The sequence below is a fragment of the Anarhichas minor genome, unplaced genomic scaffold (assembly GCF_050575085.1).
Source record: "Anarhichas minor isolate MPS153535 unplaced genomic scaffold, ASM5057508v1 ptg000004l, whole genome shotgun sequence".
NCBI classification, from domain to species: Eukaryota; Metazoa; Chordata; class Actinopteri; order Perciformes; family Anarhichadidae; genus Anarhichas; species Anarhichas minor.
In genome coordinates this window covers 10,957,501-10,984,306 of record NW_027466450.1, presented here as the reverse complement: position 1 = coordinate 10,984,306, position 26,806 = coordinate 10,957,501, and the positions used below count along the sequence as shown (strand labels likewise).

Genomic DNA, 26,806 nt, shown 5'->3' with positions numbered 1-26,806 from the left:
GAAACAACAAGTTGTTGCACAAACCAAATAGGCCTTTTTCAAAGCAGACATTTTGACATGATTTGCAGAAACACCACAATTCATATTTCTAATAAGAAAAGCACTCTGTGTACGCTGGCTCACTGACAAGGCTGAAATGCACCCTTAAATGGATCAAACACAAGTGTATACTATTTGTAGCAATATATCAGCGGCAGACAACAGTGACTGGTTGATTTTAAAAGTCAATATACAGGCAAGACAGTACATCAAGCTAATGAAGTGCTCTTACCTTCCAGTGATCAGGAGGAAGAGGGTGAGGATGACGAGGAGAGTGAAGCCACCAACCGCTGCTGTGACAATGACCAACACCTGGCCTTGGTCAGAGGCGAGGTCTGATGCTGAAGGAGAATGGAGGATTTGGTTTTGGAAGAAGGGAAAAGATGTAGGGTTTGGGCAGAGACGATGTGAAAAAGAAGCCAAAGAAGGATGGTGATGAAAGGGAGAAGAGATGAACGATGTTGAGCGGGAAGAGGAGAAGTAGGAGAAGTTGAATGTAAAGAGAAGGTTCGGATGATAAAAGCAGCGAGGAGAGAAAAGAAGGAAATTAGACGGGAGGCCGTATAAATTGAGAAGAAAAAGCAAATTTTCATTCAACATCATTTTCAATATTCCTCTTCATCAATGCACCATACATGGACCATGCACGCTCTCTTGATAGGCACATATTACGGAGAGATGTTTGATCAGCTCTTTGTGATGCAAAAACCCCTCCGTCAGCTATCATACTGGAGTGATTCATATGCCTGCTGCTGTTTAATTAATATTATTCATTCATGAAATTGTGATTTAGTCCATGATCATTTGGTTAAATTGGTGCCATTTGATATTCATGATTTTCCTTTTTCTGTGTCTTGTCACAAGGCTAACGAATCCAAGATAATTGAAAGATGATTGCTATTACCAAACTTATTTCTATAATATTTCACGCTCAATGAATATGAATTGGAGATCAGGGTGCGTCGTAGCTAGCCAAAAGAGTGAAGTTCATGCTGGTTTGTACGGTATGCGGGTGTGTGGCTGTTCAGTCAAGAGCATGTGTGTGCGCGCAGGCAGGGTGTCAAAAAAATGTCTGTGTGTGTGTGTGTGTGTGTGGCTAGATAAAAGTAATTACACACCACTCAGAGGGAGGAAGAGTAAAATTGGCGGTGGCTAGATCACACGAGACCATGCACCCAGACGTCAACTTCACACACTCTTCACATCACTAACTAAGCAGATGATGCTGCTGTAATGATGTGTGTGTGCGTGTGCGTGTGTGTGTGTGTGTGTGTGAGAGAGAGAGAGAATGGTGGTAGAGGACAGGATGAAGAATGGAACGTGAGGGATGACGAAAACAGATGACAGAAGAGAAGTGAAGACAAACAACAGAAAGAGACAGACAAACACAGAGACCGACGGAAAAACGAACGCATGACTGACATGTGGACAGACAGACTGACAGGGAAGGAGTGAGCGGCAGGGGCCGAATGTGCTTTCTCTTTCAGATAAAAGGCCAGGCAATACAAAGGCTTGGCCAAGCACCGTCTGATCCACAGATAAAGCAAAGCTTTGCAGCTTTGGAAGGAAGAGGGCCACTGAGCCAAATCACCCCTCAACAATACCTGAACCAACATAAAAGGGCAGCTGGACCTTTGTATTTTATGAGTAGACTTGCAATAAAGCTACTGCTCAGACGCACACAAAAAACACTGATTCAAAATACACCGACCATCAAGACTGTATTGTCGGACTCCTTTGTTGATTGTATTCAATTCTTCAATTGCCATTGCAACTGATATTCTGACCTTTAAGGGGTTTAGGGTTTGTGAATGCAACCTATATGAAATTCATACAGTAGGGAGGCCAAATGTTCTGGCTGCAATGCAATCACTGTTTAATAATATCAAACAAATGTCTTGATGATATTTAGCGTCATTATACAATGAAATCAGTTGTTAACAAAGATATACAAATCTTTGTAGTCTTCAATACTAAAATTTAGCATTGTTTGAAATTATTATGCTTTAACCCTTTGCATTAAAAGGACTATGTGACTAATACTTACACAAATTGAAAGCCGAACACTTTCCAATCATAGCTTCCTGTAATTTTGAAATCTATTAAAAAAAACCCCACTTAACAGGGTAATGTGGGAGTTCTATTCACTGTAAGCAAAGTAAATCTGTTGCTAGAAAATAGTTCAAAGTTAAAACCCTACTATGGCTGCTCTTGTTGGTGGACTCATATCCAGGCTTGTTATTTGCTGTTGTGCTCATAGTGAAGGCTGCCCTGAGCGCTGCTTCAGGCTACAGGACATGAACTTCATCTGACCCTGAACTGATGCTTGCAGCATCCTGCTGCAGAATCTCAGCCTAAGTTGTTATTTTTATACACAAGCAAAGGTCTTAGCTGGTCTTAATAGAGCCAATCAATATGTGGTTTTTGAGACTGCTATTGTCTGTTCTTGTAGACTATGTAGACTAATAATGGATGGCTGATTCTTTTCACAAGCATCATCTCAACTAAGAGACACTGAGAGTAAGATGTTTTACTTTCTGCCATCACTTTACATTTTTTCAGAATGCTTCATCTTGAAAAGTTCACTGCAATGAAGAACGTCACACAAGCCTGATGTTAACCATGATCTAACCACAGACTCGTCCTGATTTAATTGTTGTTTGCAGGGGTGAGGTGCAGCCACATGCTTTGGAGTATTTTCCATATCTTGTCATTTTGCTGTGAAAAGAAGTACACACATTCACACAAAGACAGGTGTATCCCTGCCCAGTAACACATGCTGTAGATGGTCTCAGGTACTTACAGTCTCCTGTTGTTTTGTATTCATATTTAGGGGTGTAGGAGCTGTATCCAGCTGGCGTGCGGGTGCGTACACAGAAGACGTACCAGGTGGCTGGTTGTAAACCTGAGATGATCACACTGGGAGCCTTAGTGCGCGTCGACGAGTAGCTTAACTGCTCATGTTCCTGTAGGAGAAGGTGGAAGATGTTTGAAATATTCAAAGCAATTTGTTGGCTAGCTAGCTAGTCCAAATCAGAGTGAAATTTATACTTTTGGTTAGTTTCCTATTTAGTCTGGTTCGGTTTCACAGTGCACTCATTAAAACGGACAAAATAAAATATAATAAATAATAAAAAATAAATAAAATGAAATAGTGTACAAACGAGCAGGGCCCACTTTTCCTTCACAATTTTTGTGGACTTTTTATTTATTTTTTAAACATATTCTGTATGTCTCTTCGGCCCAGGTGTCAAACAAACATCAGACATCTGCAAGAGTCCAAGTCACGCCTCTCCCATCACGTTTACCTGTTGTTTACATGTTCATTACATGTTGTTTACCTGTCCCAATCGAACAAGTTACTATCGTCGTACTGCCTAGATATCATTGTCTTTTAAAATATTGCTGTGCACATAATCATACAGAGAGAGTATAAATGTCTATTCAGCTTAAAAAGGGTTATTATTTGTCCTTGGAAGCATATTCGGAGTGCTTTATAATCATATAATGGGAATTATAGACTGTATTTGTGCCTTGAGAGTCTTAAATTGCAGGATAAATACCTACTGTACTCCTTATAGACTTTTCTGATCACACAAGCATGGGCAATCAGGCATTTCAGGAAAAAAACAATTAAATTAAAGAAGCTACATTTTAATTGGTGATCATGAAAGCATATATCTACAACTGAATATATCTGTCCAACAAAACCTCCACAATTTGAGCTCTTATTGAGCTTATTTGAATGCATGAGCAGTATCCGCTGATGCTGTGTTGAAGAGCTTTCCCTTTCACGCACTACTTCCCTTTATTTGGACAACATCATGGATAAGCCGTTTTAGCAGGACAAAATCCCGGGTCAACTGTGTTTTATGTGACATTTTAATCAATGGACTACATTGCTGTGCCAGGATGTTAAGACAGGAAGCGCCATGAAATATCTGTTGATTTTATTATAAATAACAAAACAATGAATGGAGGACCTGTAACAGCTTTTACACACTTGCATGATCTTTATTTTTCCACTTAGAAAATCCTCAAAAATATGTCTGAATAAATAGTTCCAAATAAGTCAGTGTACCTTCTCATAATATTTGATCTCGTAGTCGAGGATGAGCAGGGATGTTAGTTCGGGTTGCTGCCAGGAGAGAGCAATGCTGTTTGGGGAAGCCCAGTCCTTCTTCAGAGTCCCAACCAGGGACGGACCTGATATGAACACAAAATACACAGCTTTAGCTACATTGTCTTTACTATAGTCATATGAATTCAATAAGCCCGGTCATCTTTGGTGAGTATCTTGAAGCATCAAGTTAATATGGTTATTGATTTTTGCAACGGAGGTTGGCACACCACATACGTTTCTTTTTACACACTTGGCCTTATGTGCAAAAAACCAAGCACTGAGCTGCAAAGGGGATTTAAATTGAAGCTGATTTGAATACATGACTCCCCTCCAATCATTCAGCCTTTCTAATTTCTTTCAAGACTAAGGAAGAAATAATAACTACAAAAATACCACAAACCAAATATGTTTGGGCATGCTGGTTATTTCTATATGGGAAAGACTTAAGACCGTCATACAGCTTGATACAATTTGATGTATGAGGTGTGTGGTCGATGTAGCTCTGCAGTTTCAAGGTGACGTTGCCGTTATGTGGCAGCATGCGCTGTAACCGTTTGGCTACCAAGGCGCCCCGGTTGATCTAATTCTAAAGATACAAAAAGAGAAATATTTAAACAATTGAAGGTAAAAATGATGAGTATTCACTTTTACTTGAGGTCTGCAGACAATTTGTGTTCTGTGTTGTTTATGTTGCAAGTCGCTGTCATGGTCCTTGGATAATGGATTATATTAAAATGAAGTTTTAATGCATCAAGTTAATGTGAGTTAATGAAGCGTGTTGTTCCTTTGTTGTGCAAAACTTTGGTTTAGGACCAAATACCTGTAAAACTAATTACTTTGTTGTTTGTCTGTGTAGTTTGTGCAAATTAGGAGGGAGCTACAGTAAAATGATGCCACCGATTATCATTATCAGCTAAATATCAGTGTGCTATCATTGTTATTATTGTCAGTCTGTTCACTGCTGATGCTCTAGCCTATAGGTACAGCCTCACAGAGCTGCTGGCGTGGCTGCAGACTCTTAGTCCTGTTGATCTAAGGAGAACCAGTTGACCTCAGCAAGCTGTCAGTTTGACAAGAATGTGCACTGAATACAGAGTGAGGTGTTTTTCTGTGATGCAGCCAGTATACAATGAGGCTGTATAGCACAACAAGAAATCTGGTGGTTGACAACGTGTGTGCAAGTGCACACACACACAGTACATTAACACCTGTCCACCTCGTCAGCAATAATTATCACACATCCATGCTGACACTCAATTATTGTATTTCAAAATAGGCTGGAGTCCTTTCAAGTCACAGGGAAAATGAAAACATCTACACAGCTATTTCCTTCTCCCATAAGATCATCTTGTTTTAATTGAAAATAAGTTGAGGAAGCTACATCTTCTTTTCTTGGATTGAATTGCATTAGCTGTGCTCTATGAATTTTTGCTGTGTGAATAATTGCACTGAGCTCCCAAGAGAGGTCAGCAGATGTAACTGCCCAGAGAGCCATTATTGTATATCATCTGATGTTACAGAGCTGACTCGTTATGTGGATATATAACGTAGGCCTGCTTTTCTCAGGTGTATACAAAGTAAAACTATGCCACATATGCTATTTAAAACAAAAGTACTCTAGAGTAGTATGCCTGAGGAATGCAGTCCTCACTTTGTCCGAGGCTGCGTACACGGGGGATCAGAGATGGCGGTATAGAGTTTGGGGTTTGTGGAGGTGAATCTTGGGGTTCGGGCGAGATGACATGAGAGCAGTGGGCTGTAGGAGTTTGAGCTTGTTAGCCAGAGACCTACTGATACTAATCTGATAGAAAGTAAACATGGTCTATTGGTATATTGGAAAGCAGGAACTCAAGAATTTGAAGTGTTTGAGCTTGGTTGGTAGGATACAACTTGCAGAAAAAGAGCAGAAATGCTCAAACTCTGTGGATACAAGTTGAGCTATATGAGGACATGTTGTGCTCATGGAACTGTGGTTCCAATATGATAAGAATACCATTTCAATAATCTTAAGTGGCATTGTGATTGTACAGTATTACAAAAATAAATGTGGACACTGTGTGTGTAAGCAACTAAAAGTAAGTGTGTATTTCAAAAGGCGGCTATCTAAAAAACAACTCTCATTTTACGGAAATACTTCACAAACATGTAGAACGTTATTCACACGCCAAGCTCATGATGCCTGTGATAACAAATTACTAAATAATGCTGTTAATCAAGCAACCGACAACTCGGGTCAATAATTTTAACTGGATCAAAACGTAGTGACGGGTCAAATAGGGCTTGAGGGTTTAGGTTTACAGTACCGTGCAGCATCCAGCACTGACATTAAATGCATTTTAATGCTTGGCTTCTCAATAATAACCACCAACGTAATAGCCATTTAACATTTGGTAGGTTGTCTGAAATGTTAGCAAAAACAGAACAACATAATATCACGCGTGAGTGAAAACGACTAATAATATTAGCATAATCAGCAAACTGAAAGGGTGTGTGTGTGCTGTAAGTGTATGTCGCAGTGTGCTTTATGCGAGTACATGTGTATGTTTTTACGAGTATTTATTTAGTACGGAGCAGCCGGAGTAGAAAATAAGCAACACAATAAGCCAACGCTTCTGACATCTTACTAGGTGTTATTATTACATATAACCTCTCACATGCCCATTTCACTCAGAGCATGCTCGTATCCTCTGCTCCGTCCCTCCTCCGTGGCAGAGAAAATTCATCTCAGGGGGATTTTTATCTGATCTAAGTCTGTATAATGAAGCACTCTGATGAAGCTGCGGCGTCGTGAGGGTTTCCTGCGCTGCCAGCTGGGTACAGCAGCGGCGGCAGGGTGGTGTGGTTTGAGGCTAGAGTCATGCAGTGGATGCATCAAACAAAGACACAGCAAGACGGTTGGCATCTGCTGTTAGCATATTGGCCCCTGGTAGGGAGCAATAAACACCTACCTAAATACAATCTCCCTCTGACTCACAGATTCAAATCAGCCTTCTACCTCATGGCACTGCACCAAGCATACTCACACGAGTTGTGCAAGCTACGAAGAGCACACAGTTTGCAGGAAGCTAATGCACACAAGACGTGTGAACACACAAGCAAAAATAGTCGATAGGTGACGTGTGTAAAGCGTTTGTTGGAGAAGCAGGGGTGGCAGAAAATAATAGCCAGCAGAAATGTCTGTCAAGAGAGTCTGTCAAGAGAGAACTCATAATGACACAGGACTCAAAAACACAATCACTCGTAAGCTACAGTTACTTTAGTTGAGTCATTTTATCAAACCTTAAAAAAAATACATACATATTTTTTCGACCAGAGTCTATGTTACTTAACTCCTGAGATGGAGTATGCAACCGGCTTTTGGATGACAATTAGTGTTTAATACATTGCACATTAAAGCTACTACTACGAACTTTCATTTTGTTTACTATTTTGGTGCTCCCTGTGGATAACATTGGGAGTGTTTCCTGGGGCCCAGCTCGCCACCTCCCGCTGGAGCTCCGACTACAGGTTGAAGGCAGCGACAAAGTAGGATCTGGGTCTGTCCGGGGTCGGCTGGAGTCTGAGCTGAATTAGTTTTTAGTCAACCTGCATGATTTTGTCAGATTTTGCCAGAATAGGACTCATATAAATACTCATCTATATGACATATTTATCCAACCAAGCACAGACATCATGTCACAATAATTCCACTTCCACAAGACAGAGATGAAACAATATGAAACTACAACGTCTGATTCTGTGAGCATTGTGGTCGAATGTTTCCAAGGGCTGGAGTACGAAACACATCACTGTCTCCAGGCATTGGCAAGATACTTTGAGGATACAGGACACACAGCAACCGCCTTTAATGATTCTGTATGTGGGTTATTAGAGCTGCAGTATGAAATCTGCCAGAGGAACTCAGGAGCATTGGAAAGCCATTAGAAACACCAGTCAATTACGATGCCCGATGGATAGATTTTCCAGTCAAGCGTGGTTAAGCTAAACATAAACTAATGGGGAGTCTTTAAATGAGCTTGACCTGCATATGATTTTAATTAGCTTTCCTGCCCTAAAGGCTTCCATTAACTGTTTGAAAAAAATCAATAGAGCCCGTATTGATGCTGTGCGAGAGCTTAAACGATGTCCTAACACTCCACTGATTCACTGCTGATAGAGAGAGAGAGAGAGAGAGAGAGAGAGAGAGTGAGAGAAACACACATACACAATATAGGTGCTCTTGTTTACAACAGTCATATTGATATGTCTGTCTCTTCTCTGGATGTCTGGTTGTGTTTGTCTTGCGGCAGCCCCAAATTGCTCTTTTAGCATACGTTTTCATGGGTGAATAGCATGAAAGATATTTACTGGAACAAACTCACGCATGCTCACATTTGCTGTGCAAATATTCAATTCACCTGAATTTGATTTAATTTGATTCAAAGTAATTCAATTCAAATCGATTCCGGGCGCCGCCTTTCATTGACAAGTATGTGGCGTGCTTCAGAGGCACTTCATAGTTGCTTCAGGGAACTAAGGGAATTAATGAATGAATTGAAGTTGTCTCCAATGTTAACACTGGGACCTCAAGTAATCAGTTGGAGCACAATGTCTGTGTGTGTTTAACCGTATTGTGAGTGTGCTGCTTTTACAAATTGAAATGACATGGGGTCTGCCTTGGGGACTATCATCGTTACCCTTCATTAATGCTGGAGGTCCTTCCCATTGCACTGTGGGTCGTCTGCCATGAACTCCATGCATAAACACAGACCACAGAGACCGGACTGTCAAATAAACTGTAGGGCCTAGAGTATAAATAAGTGACTGATCTGCTTAACTCAATCAAACACAGTATAATTGGAATTGTTGCCTCATCAGCACTGACCTCTGAGGTATCCAGCTGGAAATCAGATCTCCTTTCATGTGTTTGTTGGGCTGTCAAGATTTAAGGAACATTTTGACACTGTCAGCTTTCTGGCGTAGAGTTAGATGAGAAGGTTGATACCTATCTATGTATGTGCTATCTATGTAACCAGCTTTGTATTACTACAATGCAAGTAGTATATGCAAATGAAAAACCTCCCTCCAACCTGCCCCCACCCAGAGCCTCCACTTTTCCCCACATACCACCGACATTGCAACGATACAAAGCTGGTTGAAAATCAGAAAAGTTTCCCTTCATATTTGGAGCTACAGACAGGAGGTAATTAGCTTAGCTTAGCATATATACTGCAAGCAGGGGGAAACAGCTAGCCTTGCTCTGTCCAAAGTACAAAATCTGCCATTTAATATGTGGTATTTCGTCTGTTTAATCCATACAAAAAAACAGACGTAGAAATGACTGTTAATCGTTTTACAAATAAAGACTATTTTGAAAAAATCCCTCCTCCTGGAAAGTTTGAAAAGATTGTCCCCTCCTAGCCCAACTCATATGTGGGCGAGGAATGTGATCCATGACCAGATAATCCTAGTTTATAAAAATGCACCGGGGTGACGCTACAGACATTTCATACACCAGACCTACAGTATATATCCGTCGACCTAAAACTGCACATTCAACCTGCGTTGGACCGGTTCTTATGAGTCAGCTGTCACTTTATTGGTCACTGTGAAAAGAGGATCCCACACCCTCTTCCTCTCGTCCACATGAACTCTTTCTCTCTGTCTCTCTGACTGGAGGAGACTTCTGTTACTTGGATTCAGTGCAACAGTATCACTTAATTTCCTCTCAAAAAACTCAATATTATGTGTGTGTGTGTGTGTGATAGTCTTTGGCAGCACCTTTAGTGTCCCCTTCAGGAATTACTTTTGAGATTTTCTTATGTTTATTGTCCCCCCCCAAACAGTGAAATGAAATATCCGCCTTTGGACACAGCCTTTGTGAGAGAAGCTTTCAGATTAGTGAATCCATTTCCCAAGGAGAGTTTCTATCAATTTCAACAAGAGATTTCTGCTTTGCTTGCACTTTTGCAGCAAGTTTGCTTCGAGAACTTTTGAGAGCTTCGGATTTAGTCTTTAAAGAGGATACTGGTCATTGCATAGCACCTGTTCATGGCATATAATGCCTGCTTCTGAATCCATTCCACTGTGTACCTATAGTAGCTACACATTCCTTCATCTATCTCCTTCTCTACAATCTCCATATAAAGTGCTGCAATTTGCTGAGCCAATCATCTACGGCACTCTCTCTCAGCTACTGTGGTGATATGGGCTTCTTTTTGCGGAGGCATATTGTTGCTGCCTGCAGTCTTAGGAAAAATGGATGTGACCCCTATGACACTAAATAGCTGTCAACTGGATCTAAACTGGGACAGTTTCTTGTTCTCCCCCCGGTACACCTGCAATCCCCCCCTGCTGTGGTGGCTGTCTCTAGTATGACAGTGGAGAAATGCTCCTAAGACTCCTTTGCCCCATCCAGATGGTGGTTACAACAGTCATCCGGACCATTTATCATGTGTATCTGCTGAGTACGGGGAGTTAACAGGTAATTAAAATCATCAGTCACGCAACAAAAGCAGGGGGAGCAAGAGGCGGAGTGAAAAAAAAAAGCTAAAAGGAAAGAGACCTTTCTGCAAGTTAAGAGCTATTTCCACCCTGTTTTTGTGGCTGCGAGTTGTGGTAGGAGAGTGGAGACTAAGACAATAGGAGTAGGGAAAGTGACAAAAAAAAAAGAAACCCAGAGAGACAAAATAGAGGCCTAAACAGCAAACAGCTTGTAACATTTAGACGTACAGACAGATAGACAGATACAAAGCAAAGGTGCTAAAATCCCGATCAGAGCACTCCCAACACAAAGCAAAAGGGAATGTTGTCTTCTGTCTCGTGGAGGAGGTTTGTGTGCTAGCTAGCGTGTCTGACACTCTGAGGTCCCGTCTTTAATAGGGTCCCAACTCGCCACTGATCCCTCTTGTTCCCATTTAATGGGGACGTGGAGAAGCAATGACGTGTGGGAAAGGCCAGTGAAATCGGCCCTATACTCGCCACACCACAATCAATACTCATTTGGTCTCCACCTCTCTTTCCCCAAAAGTAATTAATGAGAAGAACGGAACTATCTGGGCGCTGACAGCTGATTTCCCTGCCGGTCGCTGTCCTTAACACCCTGTCCACTTCTCCTGCTGCTACTTAAAAGCTTCATTATGGTTGAAACCAAGCATTCAGTATTGGAAAGTGACACAGATATGGGCAGACACAGATGTTGATGCGCATAATGTCCTTTTAGAATTAAAACCTAAAAGAGGAGGTGTCATTCTCACCCGTAGTCTGATGAAATACACATGCATTTGTGCTTGTATTTTTATTCTACATAAATTTAATTTGCAATATGACATATTGGTAGACACCTAACCATCCGTGAAGTAATGTACGGAAACATTTTGGACCATCAATGGAAGGATTATTTGAAAAGTAAAAGTCACAGCCCTAAACCAAAACATTTGCATTTAATTCAGATTTCACTATGACGGTGAACTTGATGGTGATGGCGATGGCAGTGGTGGTTTTGATGATTAGGATGATGGGCTTCAGAACACAAATGTTCTTTTACATAATGTATAAGCTGTTTTAGCAGGTTCCTACATAAGAACCAAAATTGTGGAGAAAAAGAAAATACAAAGTATAGTTAGCAATGCATCAGAACCGAACAGAAAGTCGCTTCTTTTTTCAGTCGCTTCCAAACCTCCTCTCCTCTCTGGATTATAATGCATTGGGTGAAGAGTGGAGTGCCACTGCAGTGGAGGTACAGTATAAATAGCAGTCGACCCTCCTATAGCACCCAGAGCAGACCTACTGCAGCAGAACACACAGCAGGCGGAGCGGCAATACGCTCTTTCATACAGAGCGGATTTCAAGCAGAGCCTTCCGTACACAACCCTGCTGTCAAAGTCAACCATCCTGGAGTTAAAATAGCCCGGACAAATGCTGTGTGAATGGGTCATGAAGGATGCCTTGAATGCAGAATACAGCATGTACTTTAAAAGCGCTCATAATACACAAGGTGACAGTAAAGATGTTGCAGAATAATGAAGTTCCCTTTTGGGCCAATCACCCGCAACGTCTAGAAATGTGTAAAAGGTCACAGTTTCGTGTTTTCTGTGGAACAACGAAAATGCCATTTTGCAGGGATGTTTGTAGTACCTGTTAATCTTTTTCTTTTGTTGGTGTGGCAACTCACATTGGTTGACTACTGCTGAAGGTGGCAAATGAAGGATAATATCACACCTACAGTATTTAAAGATTCACAGTTAAAAAATGGCTGACATGAGAAAGAACGTACAAGCAAATGCATGAGTGGTGACTGACGCGTAGTGTACATGATGCGTTTTACAAAAAGAGGCAGCGTAAGCTTGATAAAAGAAGGCTCGTCAATTGTTTCAGTTGTATTTGATGTCTCACTCTGAATATATTTGAATTCACTGTGGAAATGGAGTATAAACTGTCAGAGCTTAAGCTGGGTGTGTCTTTAATGGTTGCTACAATGTGTAAAGGTCTACAGAGTTTGAAGTTAGAACTGCTGTCATTATGAATGGTTTTATGGAGTGAGGCTAATGCAAATTCATTCAAATGAACTGAAGCGACAAAAGGCAGTGGCAACTGATTCATCTAACTTTCAGAAGACAATGGAGCTGCATTCTTGGGAGGAAATTCTACCCGAAGATTGAAGAGGGGATTGAGGTGGGAGTTGAGAGAGAGAGAAAACTTCAGAGAACATCCATCAGGATTGCAGAACAATGAATCCAATCACTCTGTATTAATGAGTCAATGCTTAAAATAGTTCCCGTTGTGAGGTGAAGTCAGTGGGGGGGGGGGGGGGGGGGGGGGGGGGGGCTTCCTGATAAAAGTCTGGGCATAAATCATTTTGTAGAGTAGAAATAGCTAATCTCTTTTCCTCAAACTCCCCACCTGCTCTGAACACTGCTGAATAGCGTTTGCTGGGGAATAGCTATTCTTAACACTGACTGGTGAATAGGTGACTTACTGTGTGTCTGGAGGGCTCACAGGAGCTGGCTGCAAGATACTGTAAATGGCCACACACACAACACTGTACATGTGGGCAGCTCAGTGACGGCTATCAAATCCTAAAGCGAAAAAAAGGCTTGAAGGTCTTTCTGAAATCCAACATTCAGTGGTCCTCCAGATGCTGAATGTCCAAACTAAGCAGATTTGTTGCGATGGGGATTGTAACATGTGATTTACTCATGCTATTCCTGTAGGGGCTCCAATGGCCTTTTAAATACAGTTGCAACAACACTATTATTTCTGCAAATGCATCATCAGTGCATCTATGGTTCAGACTGAAATATCTCAACAACTATTGGCGGCATTGCCTTGGACTTTGGTCCAGTTTGGACGTACAAATGCCTTTCATGATTTTTTTCTTTAGTGCTAATTAGCTAATGAAGCTCTGGCGTAAGTTCAGTCAGGAAGACTATACTCTTGTATGCTTAGGCTTGTACCGTATTTTCCGCACTATAAAGCGCACCGGATTATAAGGCGCACCTTCAATGAATGGCCTATTTTAGAACTGTTTTTATATATAGGGCGCACCGGATTATAAGGCGCATAGAATAGAATAGCGTCGTAAGCGTGTCTCTTCAAAGGTGCCATTTTGGGGTCTTTATACACACAAGTGGTGTTGGACTAGGAGTAAGCACAGTACCGGTGTTTACCGCGGTGCAGCTTTGTAGTTTACCAGTCGTACTGAAACATTTTGACAGAGCGCCGTGTACAACCAGTATGGATCAACCAATTAACCAATTGATCCATATATAAGGCGCTCCGGATTACAAGGCGCACTGTCGTTTTTTGAGAAAATTAAAGGCTTTTAAGTGCGCCTTATAGTGCGGAAAATACGGTAGTTTATTTCTCATACATCTGACATTTACTACTCCTCACGCATGCTCACCCATAATTTTCCTTGCTGTCCTTGATCAAACGTATATAACGTATAAACGTATAAACGTATATTACCTGTTCTGATCGGCTGGTCTCCTGGTATCCAATAGCACAGCGACACAATTGCATCGTTAGCCAATCATCCCGCTGCTGTCTCTTTTAAATATGATTGTCTCTCTACCTTCAGTATGTTCATGCTGCTGTTACGCGCCCCTCCACCTCTGCCCAGTCTTCACAGATTCATCAGCTTCATCAACTCATCATTCTATCAGCCTCATCAGTCACCACCACCACCAGTGTCTGGACTCCACGGGGGGGTTTATCTTGCTGCCGGCTCAGGGCAGACGCCCCTCGATTACAAATCTCCCCGTAGAGTCCAAGACTCTGTCAAGACTTTATCATCACATATCAACTGTTAATAATAAACAATTATCTTTTCTTCATCTGACTTGTCTCTCCTGATTGAAATGTTGGTTGGCTGACATGCACGTCAGCATCCATCGTGGACATGTTAATGTGGCCCTCCTGCACCTTCAACACATGAAGAGAAGCTATTTCCTGTAAAGTAATCACAGTAGATCAGTAAGGGTGTTCTAATCCTAATACATGACATCTATCCTGTGTAGCAAACTCCTCAAACAAATGCACCTCTGACCCTGAGCGAATCCTTTTTTGACATATTTTTGACACTGGTGTCAGACCCTGCAATGCCCTGACTAAAAATAAGCCTTGACGGCAATTCTACATTGCACAGAGCCTATCAATTACATGTTTTTTCATACTGATCTCACAATTAATTCACACTAATCCTTTATGTGTGTTCCTAAAGTTTGTGTTGACTCTTTGACTTTGTCTGTAGCCCACCCTACCTGATGTTACCCATATTAAGCAGGTAAGTATTTGTCTGAGTACAAATAAGCAGATACAGGGCCAACATAGGCACAGATCTCCCTACTGGGCCCAGCTGTGCTAATATGCCCCCTCTCACCTCATTTTCACTTCTTCTAGCCCTTATCACCTCTGTCTTTCTCATTGTCCTCCACACAAAGTATACCCAAACCAAACTCTATCTAACGTATAACACACTGGATGTAATGTTACCATATCAATCCACATTTTCCAATTAAAAGCAAATTGCAGATATGTCAAAGTTCAGACATTCAGTATTTATGACAATCGCTTCTTGCATTGCAATTGTGGGACTCGGCATCTGTTGTTTTTCTCCACGCATGCAACTAGTCTGAGTTTATGTACTGTATGTATGCTTGTATATGAGTGTGTGTGTGTGTGTGTGTGTGTGTTGTGTGGTAGCAGCAGGTCATGGGCAAAGATAAAAGAGGGCGCTGAAGTGCAGAAAATGGGCAGGGGGCAACAGATGGGCCCAGGTCACATTAAGCCCCATGGGAAGCCAGCTAAACAAACCTGCCAACAAACATAGTGAGCAAACACCTGCTAACATCACATCGCAGACACACACATTCATTATGTCTACACAAGCACACATCGTCATCCCGTTACGTACGGTGCATTTCATTATAAACATACCCAAGCCCCTCTTGTACATGGCTGCGCAGCCTATGCCATTTATACTCTTGTAGGAATAATATATTTAGCTAATTGTCTGGTCACTTCTTATATGATGCAGTTTATTTAATAAAACCATTTATTTAAATTGGTCACGTTGTATTACTTTTCTATGTGGAAGCCACCTTAATTTATTTCTGAGCAGAGACAACTGATTATTCTCTTTTTTTTCTCAAGAAAGTTGTCATTTAAATGCGTTGAATATTGAATAAAAATCACGATAATCATCTATTGTTGTTACTACTGATTATCAGTACACAATTAGCCTTCAAGCTCACATATTGATCCAACCACTTTCAGAAAAACCTGTGAACAAAGCCCCTCAATGTCACACTACACCAATAGTATAGTCTGAACTTATCTTGATGAAGTATTGACGTTTGCTAAAACCAGCAACAAGTGAGCAAAGATAGAAAACCTAAAACCGAACACTAACGTTCCAGGAAATGTCCAAATCTGTACTGAGCAAGAAGGTAGCTGTTCAATTTAGAAACTACATCAACGCTGCTGCTTCACACTAGAAGTGTTGCGGTGGTTTGGCATTGCAGAGCTTTTAATGTGTTAAATGTGAAATAAATAAGTAAGAACATGAATGTTAGAGTGACATAAATGCCAAACAACTTTCATTTTTTGTTGTGCTTTCCCCAGTTGCCTCTATCACAAGGCAGCCTGAGTCAATTAATTTAATGATGTTGTTAGTGCTCTCTTGCGTAAAGGAGCATGAAATCCCATGATAACATGGCTGAAGAGTTACTGTTACGGTCGATGAAAGAGGTCTCTTCCATATCAAATGAATAATGTAGTTTTCAAGGCAGCTTTTGCCCTTTGCACTTTCCTTGAAGACTGTGGGGGGCCAAAACTATAGAGCTTATACAGCATGCTGTGGAAACCCTGCTCTATTAATCTAGGGTGTAGAGCAGAAATGTATGCTTTTTGAGCCTTTTTCTTAGTCCATATAATACTGTAGGTAACCAACAGAGGCAACCCACAGAGTAAATCTGTTGTGTGTGCTGGTAGTAGTAAATATGACTTGGAAAGCAATGGCTGATGGGAAACACAGAAGATCCTGATCTTACGTTCTCCCTCTATCTTGTCTTCTCTTTTCTTCTCTTCCACTCCTTCTTTATTTATCTCTTTCTTTCCCTGCGTCTCGTTCTTCTCTTCTCTCGCTCTTTCTCTTTCCAGCGCTGATGGCGGAGGCTGGATTGTGATCCAATCACAGGCTGGCTGCAGCAATCACCGTCTGCTGATTGGTTTTATAATCCTCACTCAGGATCTCAGATGGGAGCGAATCAGCTGGCCAAGAGGTGCCGCTCTGAAAGCTGTCCTACTGATGCACACACTCATGCACCCATATACACTCACATGTGCACGTCTTAACACACACACACATACATACATACACACACACACACACACACACAGACTTTCTCCCTGCATCTATATCACACTTCTTGACTCCACATCATTGCTTTCATTCTCTGTACAAAAGTCCTCGATGAATGTGTGTGCATGTGTGGTGGGATGGCAATGAGGAAAAGAGAGCATTCATTGAGCTCAACTTCTGTATCTGGAATAAACTGTTGTGTGTGTGTGTGTGTGTCTGTATGCTTTTAGCTTCGCTGTATGTACGTGCGTACATGTACAGTAACAACATGGGCATCAATACATCTTAGAATATGATGCAAGACTGCATCCTAGCACTGCAACGCCTCACTAGTGCACAAAAGCGCAGGATGAAGTGAAATATAAGCGAATGCAGCAACGCTACACACACACTGCAGCCCAAACTCCCAGATTAATAAGGTGAGCTTTAACTCTCATATTTAAACATCCAGAGAAGAAAAAGCTAATCTTCAATGCACAATATCACAGCTGAATCCCAAAATACTCAGAGGTACCAGAGGAGGTTTGATTTGCCTTCTAACATGGATAACCATCTGAAAAGAGAAAATGTAATCAGGCAATAGACACAGGTGCTGTTCATGAAAAATACAATAACTCATACATAAACCCACACACGAGTAGCTATAGAAAAGACTAAATCCAAATATGTGTGTCTGTGTGTGTGTGTGTGGTACTTTATGTCCGTATTGTCACAACAGGTCCCTTATAATCATGTACGTATATTGTGCCTAGGACAGTTAATACAAGATGCAAGACCTTGACAATGCCGTGTGTTACATCTAATATCCCATGTTCCACATTGTGCGTTTCAAACTCAAATCTTTGCACCCTGCTTCGGGTCTTACTTTCTGTGTCAAGCATCAGCTTGTAACGTACTGTATGTCCTATTTACTGTGTCCTTGTCCTACATTTGTGTGAGTACTAAGACTTCTACCAGTTATGCGAGTGTCTTCCTTGGCGTCTATCAAAATGAACTGTACAGGTGTTGAAATATTCATTGCAAGGATTTTGTCCGGGAGGGACAAAGGGTAATTGGTTTTATATTAGCGTACAGAGTTTTGAAGATAATGCAATGAACTGCTTGAAATGTCATTCTACAAGAATATTTCAAACCAATAGCCCAAAGTAGAGTCAGAGGATTCCAAAAAAAAGGGTTAAGAAGCATCATCAAGTCACACGTAATTTTAGTTTCTCAGCAATTGACAGAGAGGCAGAGATGTCAGGTATGTTGAGGTGGTAGCACCATCCCACGGGTAATCAAACGTCTGTAGATGGTTTAAAAAAAAATCTGCAAAATACTTGCTTTAAAATAGGAATGGATCAAAAGATACGAAAAAGTCTGCAGGGTGTTAGTATTTTAATTGCCACCACTGAGCTAGCAAAAGCTACATTGAAAATCACACACTGAGTAAAATATATGCACACACTGGGCTTTAAGTGGACAGCCCAATGCTCTCTGACTGATAGCAGCCATCCACCTGCATGTGTGATGGAGAAGGAGAAGCGACAATGGTGTTCATAAATCACAGTCAATGTAGCAGTCATTGCTATGGTTGCCTTATCAAAATATGACCATTACTTTGAAGTCAACAGTTAAACTGCAGAAGTTCCACCACTAACTGTACGGTCACCCACTCTGCTCTTCTCTACCAGTGCGAGCTTGTGTTTATTCCCACCTAGGGCTGCTCTCCCTCTCTTCAATTTCAGCTCACAGGAATTCATTATTACCGCCACTAATCTCCGGAAGGTACCACTTAACATCTGATCTGTGAGTCAGTTTTCCCGGTTGTATCCAACACTGGAGCTGCCACAGTACACTGTTGTATTTTTCCCTTTTGTTTGAGTGAAATGTTTCCGGAGTTCTTGCTCTTCCAGTTTGACTCAACTGGCACATTAATCTCTGTTTTTGTGTATGTGTCCAGACTGTGATTTCTACCTTACAAGATTCCTTTTGCCGTGTATTCCAATGTCCTGAAGTGCTTCGAGAACAACAGAGAAATAAAATGTCTTTGTACGCACACTAGTTTTTTTCCTACTAAAGCGTGGGTTGGATCCTTTTAATTAAAATAATTAAAATAATTAGAAATGTGTGTGAGCAGAGTTAAATGTAGTCTTTGATAAATAAAATTGAACACTGGGACAAAATGTCTAATATTCATTCCGTTATTAACAGTAGATATTTTAGCAATTCATGACAGAACAAAGATCTCGACCTTGCATCCTGCTTACAGAGCAGCTTTAATCTTTTATCTTTATGATTCTGGGCATACTGGACACAAAACAAACATTTGCCACGAGGTGAAACATTGGCCAAGTCCCAATGCATATTCTCAAATTTAGCAAACAAAAACACACACATACAGACACAAGTGAGTTTATCTGCACCCACTTTTGAGTACTGCACACAGGCACACACATCTGGTCCCACAGCCTCACCATTAGCTCAGTGTGTGTGTGTGTGTTCACTGGGGTGAAACCAAGCCACTGGGAGCATCATTCATTCCAGGCCTGGAATGTGAGGCCAGGGTCTCTCATGAAATAATGCATACACACACACAAATACACACACACACTGTCCCCATGAGGTCAGTCTGATTAGCTGGATTTTGGGCAGGCATACCCTTCACTTCCTGTCAATGACAACATGGGCTGGTAGCCGCTACGCACCACTGAGTCTAAATCCCTGTCTCTTTCTCTCTCCTCCTGTTTTTGTCTGTATCTCTCTACCTGACATGTTTCTAGTGTATCTCTACTCCCAAGTCTTTGCAGCCCCACCTCCCCCCAAAAATCTTCCTCTTGTATAGATGAAACTTTAATGATTCCTTTGGGGGAATTGGCTTGTTGCAGTGGAAAATATATAGACACTGCAATAATAGGATGCAAGAAAGAGAAAATGTTTGGGTTTGTGTGTTTAGGGAAGGAGGCACTTTGTTCTGCTTACTCATTCTCGCCCTGTGCAAGGGTTAGTCTAATTTCCTTGACTGACACAGTACTTCTGTCTTCTTTTATTTAGTCTGTACCCTCTGTGGGCTTCACGATTCTAGTTGTCTCACTATGTTAAGTGTTACATACATGAGCAGACTCTCAAATATACAGGTGTTACTCGGTTAAACGGTACTCAACCATTGCTTGAATGGGTGACGACGAGTCGGTTAGTAAGCTGGACTCAGACACATTGCATCTTTACAAAATAAGAAATTTAGCCGTTTTCTAAACTATTTTTTCCCAAAAGGTTTGCATATATTTCAGATGATGTAACATGTTATTGGCCGGAACAAGTTAGATATGAGGACCAGCTTTGTTTTTTATAAACCACCCACCTCCTCTGTCTCCATTCCTTCATGTCTCTCTGGGCTCTAATCACACAGGGGACCGTCATCCTCACTCTGTCTTTTAATCCGTCAGTCTCCCTTTTCTCAAACTACACTTTTTTTTTTCCTGTCCGTCAACCCCCTCAACACATTCCTCTGTCCCTTGGCTTTTGGTTGGTAAATCCCTAAAGATGTTCCAAGACAGCTCGCTTGGACACGTTTCGCTTCAGAGTTGTGCCGTGTTTCCTCTGAGAGCATTTAATAAAATCCCATCAAATAAGAGAACAAAGGAAATAAAAAAAATCACTTAAAAGACTTGGTTGCAGGGGTATGTTTTTACTCACTATCTGCACCATCATTCAGCACCATCAAAGTTGACATCATTGTGCTTCATAAAATGTCCCTCGTGTAAATGTCAACGTATGAATGATACAAGTCAGAGTATTACCGGTAAAGGAGTGAACAGTAAGTCTGTGTATGACTGTGATGTGAATCACTAATTACTGTTGCAACATTTTCCAACGAGACTGTTGCGCTTGATAGAGAAAAGTACGCCTGAGATATAAAAGTATGAAGAAAATTGCTTTCTCTCCCACAGGAACTTGATCAAATTTTGACAGTGACAACAGTCTGACACAGCTTCATTCCATGTGCTTCTATGGTGGCTCTATGTAGCTCTTTACAAGAATATTCACAGAATATTTTACACATCACGATGAGTGACCAGGCAGGGGTTGACTGTCTTACTCAAGGACACTTTGAGAGGAAAACCTTCTGGTAACAGGACTGTGTAGTCTGTGGGGATTTACTGCCAGCGAAGCATGCGTGTGAGTTATGTGTGTCATCCATCTGTGGTTGTGTTGCACGCACGAGAACTTTCGCACACACAAAGTGGTGAATAGCCTAATTGATGGGCATTTAATGTCCACACACACATACAAGAACTAACAGATGTGGTTTCTCCGTGAGACTTAGACAATAGCAGATACCTGGCCATCAGCAGGCTCTAATGAGTTAATAGTGTGAGAATCAATCATGCGTAATGGAAACAAATGCACAAAGGGAAGTTTCTCCAGATACCAAAGTGAGTAAGACTGGTGTGCAGAACTTTGCTGAGTTTCTGTCGCTTGTTCTGTTTCTTTTCATCCATGGATTGTCCCTCAAACTCTTGATTTTATTTTTATCCTTTACACTGTTTGGCTCTGTACTCCAGCACGTTATAATTTAACTGAAAAAAATGATTTCCATGCTGACATTAAGCTTTAAGGGTGCATTAGGTCTCCACATTTAAATTGGTTGACCAGTGTACAACTCACGGGCCATTTTTTACATAGTCTGTCATTTTTCAAAGACAATAATCCTACAGATACAGCATAAGCAACAGTGGGATGTTCTTGACCAATCAAGTCAATCAACAAAAAAAAAAATCAGTCAAATAAACGTCATCACAACACAACAAAAGCCGTCTTATGAGCAAAATGCTTTTTGACTGAACTGTTCATCTCTCTTATCACTCAACCTCCTCATTTCTCAACTTGTGCTACTCTCAGAGTACTTTAGCTTCTAAAGGCCTTCAGCATTGGCCTCCATTGCATTTGTTTGCTGACCTTACGCAGCACTGTACAGACACTGAGTTCTGGCAATCGGCACTTTAATCTGAGTTCAAAGCAATGTGAGACAATTAACTGCGCTCCAAAAGAGCCCAAATAATACGTGAGGACCAAAAGGTGCAACAATATTTTATACTTGGAAACAAACAACCTGGATAGTCCTGCCAACAAATGCCAACTGCAACTGATCTGTGAACTAACCAACAGGAGTACAGTAAATACAATATAAATATGCATTACACAAGCAACAGACAAATTGGCAATCTAACTTGAGCCACTATTGTTGTAGTTCTTGCTACAAAAGTTAAATTGCTTTTATTTCAAGAGTTGATGATATCTATTTGTGTACCCAATGTAAATATCTCTTAATGATGGATATACAGTATTTGTCTCAGACTTAAGAGCTGCACATAGCTATGTCCTCCAGTGTGAATTCGTTCCCCTATAGACTGTTTATAGGTGCGATATATCAGAAGGCTTTCAATGGTAATCACCAATGATGCTGCAATCCCAACTCATTTAGGTCACTACACTATAGCCCAAGCCAGTTTGATGGAGCTATAGTCATTATGTATTTTGTGTGTGTGTGTGTATGTGTGTGTGGGAAAGTGTGTGTGTGTGTGTCTTACTCAGCATTATCACTCCATTGCAGGTGCAGGGTTTTTCACAGAGCCCTCCTTCTGTTGTGAGTTTGTAATGCATGCATGTGTCTGCATGTGTGTGTGTGTGTGTGTTGTGTGTAAGGTGCTATTTGCACAATTGCAAACGCAGCACTCCACTCTTCCAATACATACAGTGGTCCCTCCTGACAAGTGCACTCAATCATGCAAATTTTTTACGAATACAGCATTATTCAACTGGCGTGGACAAAACTGCGAGTTTACCTCCGTAAACGTATGTGAAAGGTTGAGGAGTTACGAGGACACTTGTGTTTGGCTTTCAGGTTAATTCATACAAAGATGTAACATGTAAGCTATTTGACCAGATTATTAGTTAAAGAGGTTAAATCAATTTTGTAGCTATACAATGATGCCAAACCTCCTTGCTACTAAAACTTTATGTTTTAAGTACAAATTCTGTCTTGTGCCATGCTGCAATGTTTAACAGTGCCTCGCATACCTGATTAATTATCACCATTAAAGTGATAATTAATCAGGTCTCAGCTTTCTGGCGCTCAGCTCAGTCAGCTGCTTTCATTTCTATGATTTGCAGGATAGTACAGTATAATAAGGAAGCTTATAGACGGGGACTTGGACATGACATGATGTCTTACCATCATAAACAAAGTCAACTATTATACATATTAACAGCAATGCATGCAAAAGTAAAGGCAAAAAGACCAGAATGAATTTATATAAACTCACTTGTGTGGGTGGACATTATGAAAAATGGGTAGTTCGGGTGAAGCTACAGTTTACTGTTTCAACTTTTGTCTTTCTTGTCTGTCTTTGCCTCTTTACAACCAACTGTTCTTTATAAAAAATTAAAAATAAACTTAACCAAAGGAGCTTGGTGTCGTCTTAAACTGACGGGTTCATGGGCAGACCGGTTTCTATCTGGAGATTAATAATATGTCTTGAAGACAGTGGGAGCCAATCGTTTGTGCTCGTGTCTCCTCGTTCTCCTTGAGGACTTAGGAATGAACATATTCAAAGTCAGGAGAGCCAGAGAACAAACAGCATTATGCACACACTCAAATAACGTACTGTGGCACACTACACACAAGCACCCACCTTTTCCCCAACGCACTCAAAGTGATAGGTGAGCTTGAAGGTTTGTCCGCGTTATAAAGTGTGTAAAAACCAAACACATATTTACCGCTGAGACCTTCTCATCTGCTCAATAAAGATGAGAGGAGCTTCACAGCGCAGAGCGACTATAAAGAGATTGAAATTATACTGGCATTTCAGTCTTCCTGTGGACACCAAGCACTTGAATGCAACAACAAAACCCTGTTTTGGAAATACATTTTGTGAATTATGTGCTGTGGTGTATAGCAGTGTATTAAAAAAGTCCCCCAAGTTCAATAGTACTGTACTTGCTATGCCCACATGTTGTGGAAGTAATAAAAAAAACAAAAAACATTTGCAATGACAATAAAAAACATTGTAATTGAAGGTAATCTGGGTTTTGCAGATGATCCAATATCAACAGTCTGTCTGATGATAGGTTTGGGATATGGGCACGGTTGAAAGAATTACTGATGATTTCACACGAGTCAAGAGAGAATATTGTATCCGCAAAAGTGTCGTGTAGAATTAAGACTGAAAATGCGTCTGCTTAAAAAGTAATCTTACATTTCCCACCAAGGACCGAACTATATTATATACATATATAACAACTAAATTAACTTTTACCCAACAGCACAAAGACGATACAGTGTCATCTTGTCCTTCCTCACCTCCACTATCTTCGCCTTTTCTGAAAAACTGTCCTCCTTTATTCCTATTCTCTTTCATCTGTTTGTGTCCTACTTCAAAGGTTGCTGTCATGATTACAGACTGGGGAGCAGAGACAGAGATACTGTAGGTAGACAGCGGATGGACCAGAGAAGAAGAGGAAAAGAGGTAGAGGCGAAAGGGCAGGGTTACACTGAGAGTGAATGCCTTCAAAGCAGCGCAGATTGTTACTCAAAGCACAACAGCAGCTGGCAGCTGGTAAGTGACAGTGAGTCACATTTGGTCCCAGTTTAACTGCTATATTCTATGTTAGTGTGAATCTATGGCTGCTGAGTCCAGCAATATCAATAAGTAAAGCTAAATATATGTTAGCCGTTAGCCGTTCGCCGTTAGCAAGCTGTCTTTACTGTGTTGATGTCTGAGGCGGTCACACAAGAGAACATGGAGGAAGCTATCTGTCTCGCTTATTCAGTTTTGGAAAGGTCTTTTGTAGCAGATAGGGCTGAATAAATCCTTTGCTACTTCACTACTGGGAAAGAAGGACAAGTTTGTGGAAATAATCTTCAAGTAAACACCACACAGATGATGATACAACCGTGACCGCTCCAAATGTCAAGGATACAAAGTCAAAGATAACAATTAATAACAAGACAAAATGTGACTTCAAGGACTACTTGTGTGTGTAGGCTTGAAATTGAAAGCGGCCATAATCCATATTTTTATAATGGATCATATTACTTGTATGCATAAAGGGTTGCTTGCAATGACGAGCCCATAATAATCAACCAACTCTGCAGTTCCCTTCAGCAGCTTTTTAGTGCTTTTAAGCTCACTCCTTTAGTCTCTAATTTATCTGTTTCCGGTGATTGCAGGTTTAAGAAATCATAGCAGCGACTGAGAATCTCCATAAAAAGATAATAAGTTGAACTTGAGTTTTAATTGTGTTGTGAAACTACGTCACCAGCTATACTGTAGTGCTAATAGTGCTAAAAGTCCACTTGTACGTGTGAACAAGCTTGAATAAAGTATCTGCAACAAGCTCAAATACATTCTACAAACATGAAAATAAGAGGTTGAACTATCCGTAAGTCACGCCCATCTCCCTGTCATCTTATAACACTGCTCTCTGTTCTAGCATGATATGAAAAAAAAAAAAGACAAGACTGCAGCACAGGCCTAACACAAGATTGACTACAGAAAATCCTCTGTGTTTCTCATGTTTAGGTAAACACAAGAACAAAACATGAAGAGCAAACGCTTCATTGTGTCCAGTAATAGAGCTGAAGCCTGACCTGATGTGCTTGGCATTTATCACCAAGGTAACAGAGACAAGAATGAGTGTGAAGATGGAGAGATGATGGCAGCGGGTATGCCAGTGTGGGGAATATGATGGGATTGGTCACCCCTGGGTGCTGTGGTCACTCAGATGGGGTTGGATAGGACCACAAAGAAACCATAACACTGGTGTTTGAGGATAGTTATACTCAACAGTAAAACCTCCATGGCAAGTGAATCGTTCAGCTTGTGGAGCGTTCTGTTACAATCACTGTGATGGAAAGAGATTGATCTTGATTCCACAAGGAAACAAGGCAACATTTTCCTTCTTGCTTTCAAAAGTTCAGCAGCCCTGCAGGCAGAGAGCCCTCAGTAAAGTAGCAAAATAAATAAGTTATTGCAAGTTTAAGTTGTGTTATTTACAATTTTATACTCTCTGTTCAAGCTAGTTCTGTGGTCAGTTGTACAGTTTATCAACAGCAATAAGCAGCACTCCTTTCACCATACAGGGAATCATATGAACCAGCTAATTAAACTCTCCAACAAATAAGAACAGTTGACTCTTGCTAACGCTAACATATGAGCATTGATTGAGTGAGCAAAGAGTGATGAAGATACTGCTGCAAAGTTTAATCATCATGTGTTGCAGAGCTTCCCACCATCCAGCGGGAGCAGACAGGTTCATTAGTGACGCAAACAAGAGCTGATGAAATTTCGATCTCCACCATTTCCCAAGGTATCGTCACCACATAACTAACAAGACAAACAAATTAATTGGGATCACACTATTACTAAACGCAGACGACATTGCAATCATATTTTCCAAACACCTTCACATTAAAACAGTAAAATGAGATCCATGTTTAATATTTATTTTGTGTAAATAACACCTTCAACACTTTTTTTTTTTGCTGTAGTGACAAACTGCAAAAGTCTTTCATGCTGCAAAGTATTGATACACTCATTTCCCCCCCCCCCCCCAGGTAACACTTTCACGGAGTATAGGGAGTCTTTCATCTTGTACTTCACTGATCATCGTAAGCACTGTATTGCAGACCCAGTACGGTGCTTGGGGACAACAAGAGGGTGCAACACAACACAAAGTGCAACTCGGAAAAATCACATGTGATCAAACTGAAACAAAATGTTACGTAGATTCACATGAGCTGTTTATTGGCCAAACAT

General features: G+C 40.9%; 1 protein-coding gene across 1 annotated transcript in view; it reads right to left on the bottom strand.

Annotated features, from left to right (window-relative positions):
- LOC142969242 (ephrin type-A receptor 6-like) overlaps positions 1 to 26,806 on the bottom strand; it is a 130,612-nt gene that overhangs the window by 21,072 nt on the left and 82,734 nt on the right. The window contains exons 6-8 of the mRNA XM_076109035.1: positions 4,121 to 4,245; positions 2,843 to 3,005; positions 272 to 380 (exon numbers count right to left, since the gene is read on the bottom strand). Of these exons, the coding sequence (XP_075965150.1) occupies positions 272 to 380; positions 2,843 to 3,005; positions 4,121 to 4,245 (397 nt within the window). The remainder of the gene's footprint in view (positions 1 to 271; positions 381 to 2,842; positions 3,006 to 4,120; positions 4,246 to 26,806) is intronic.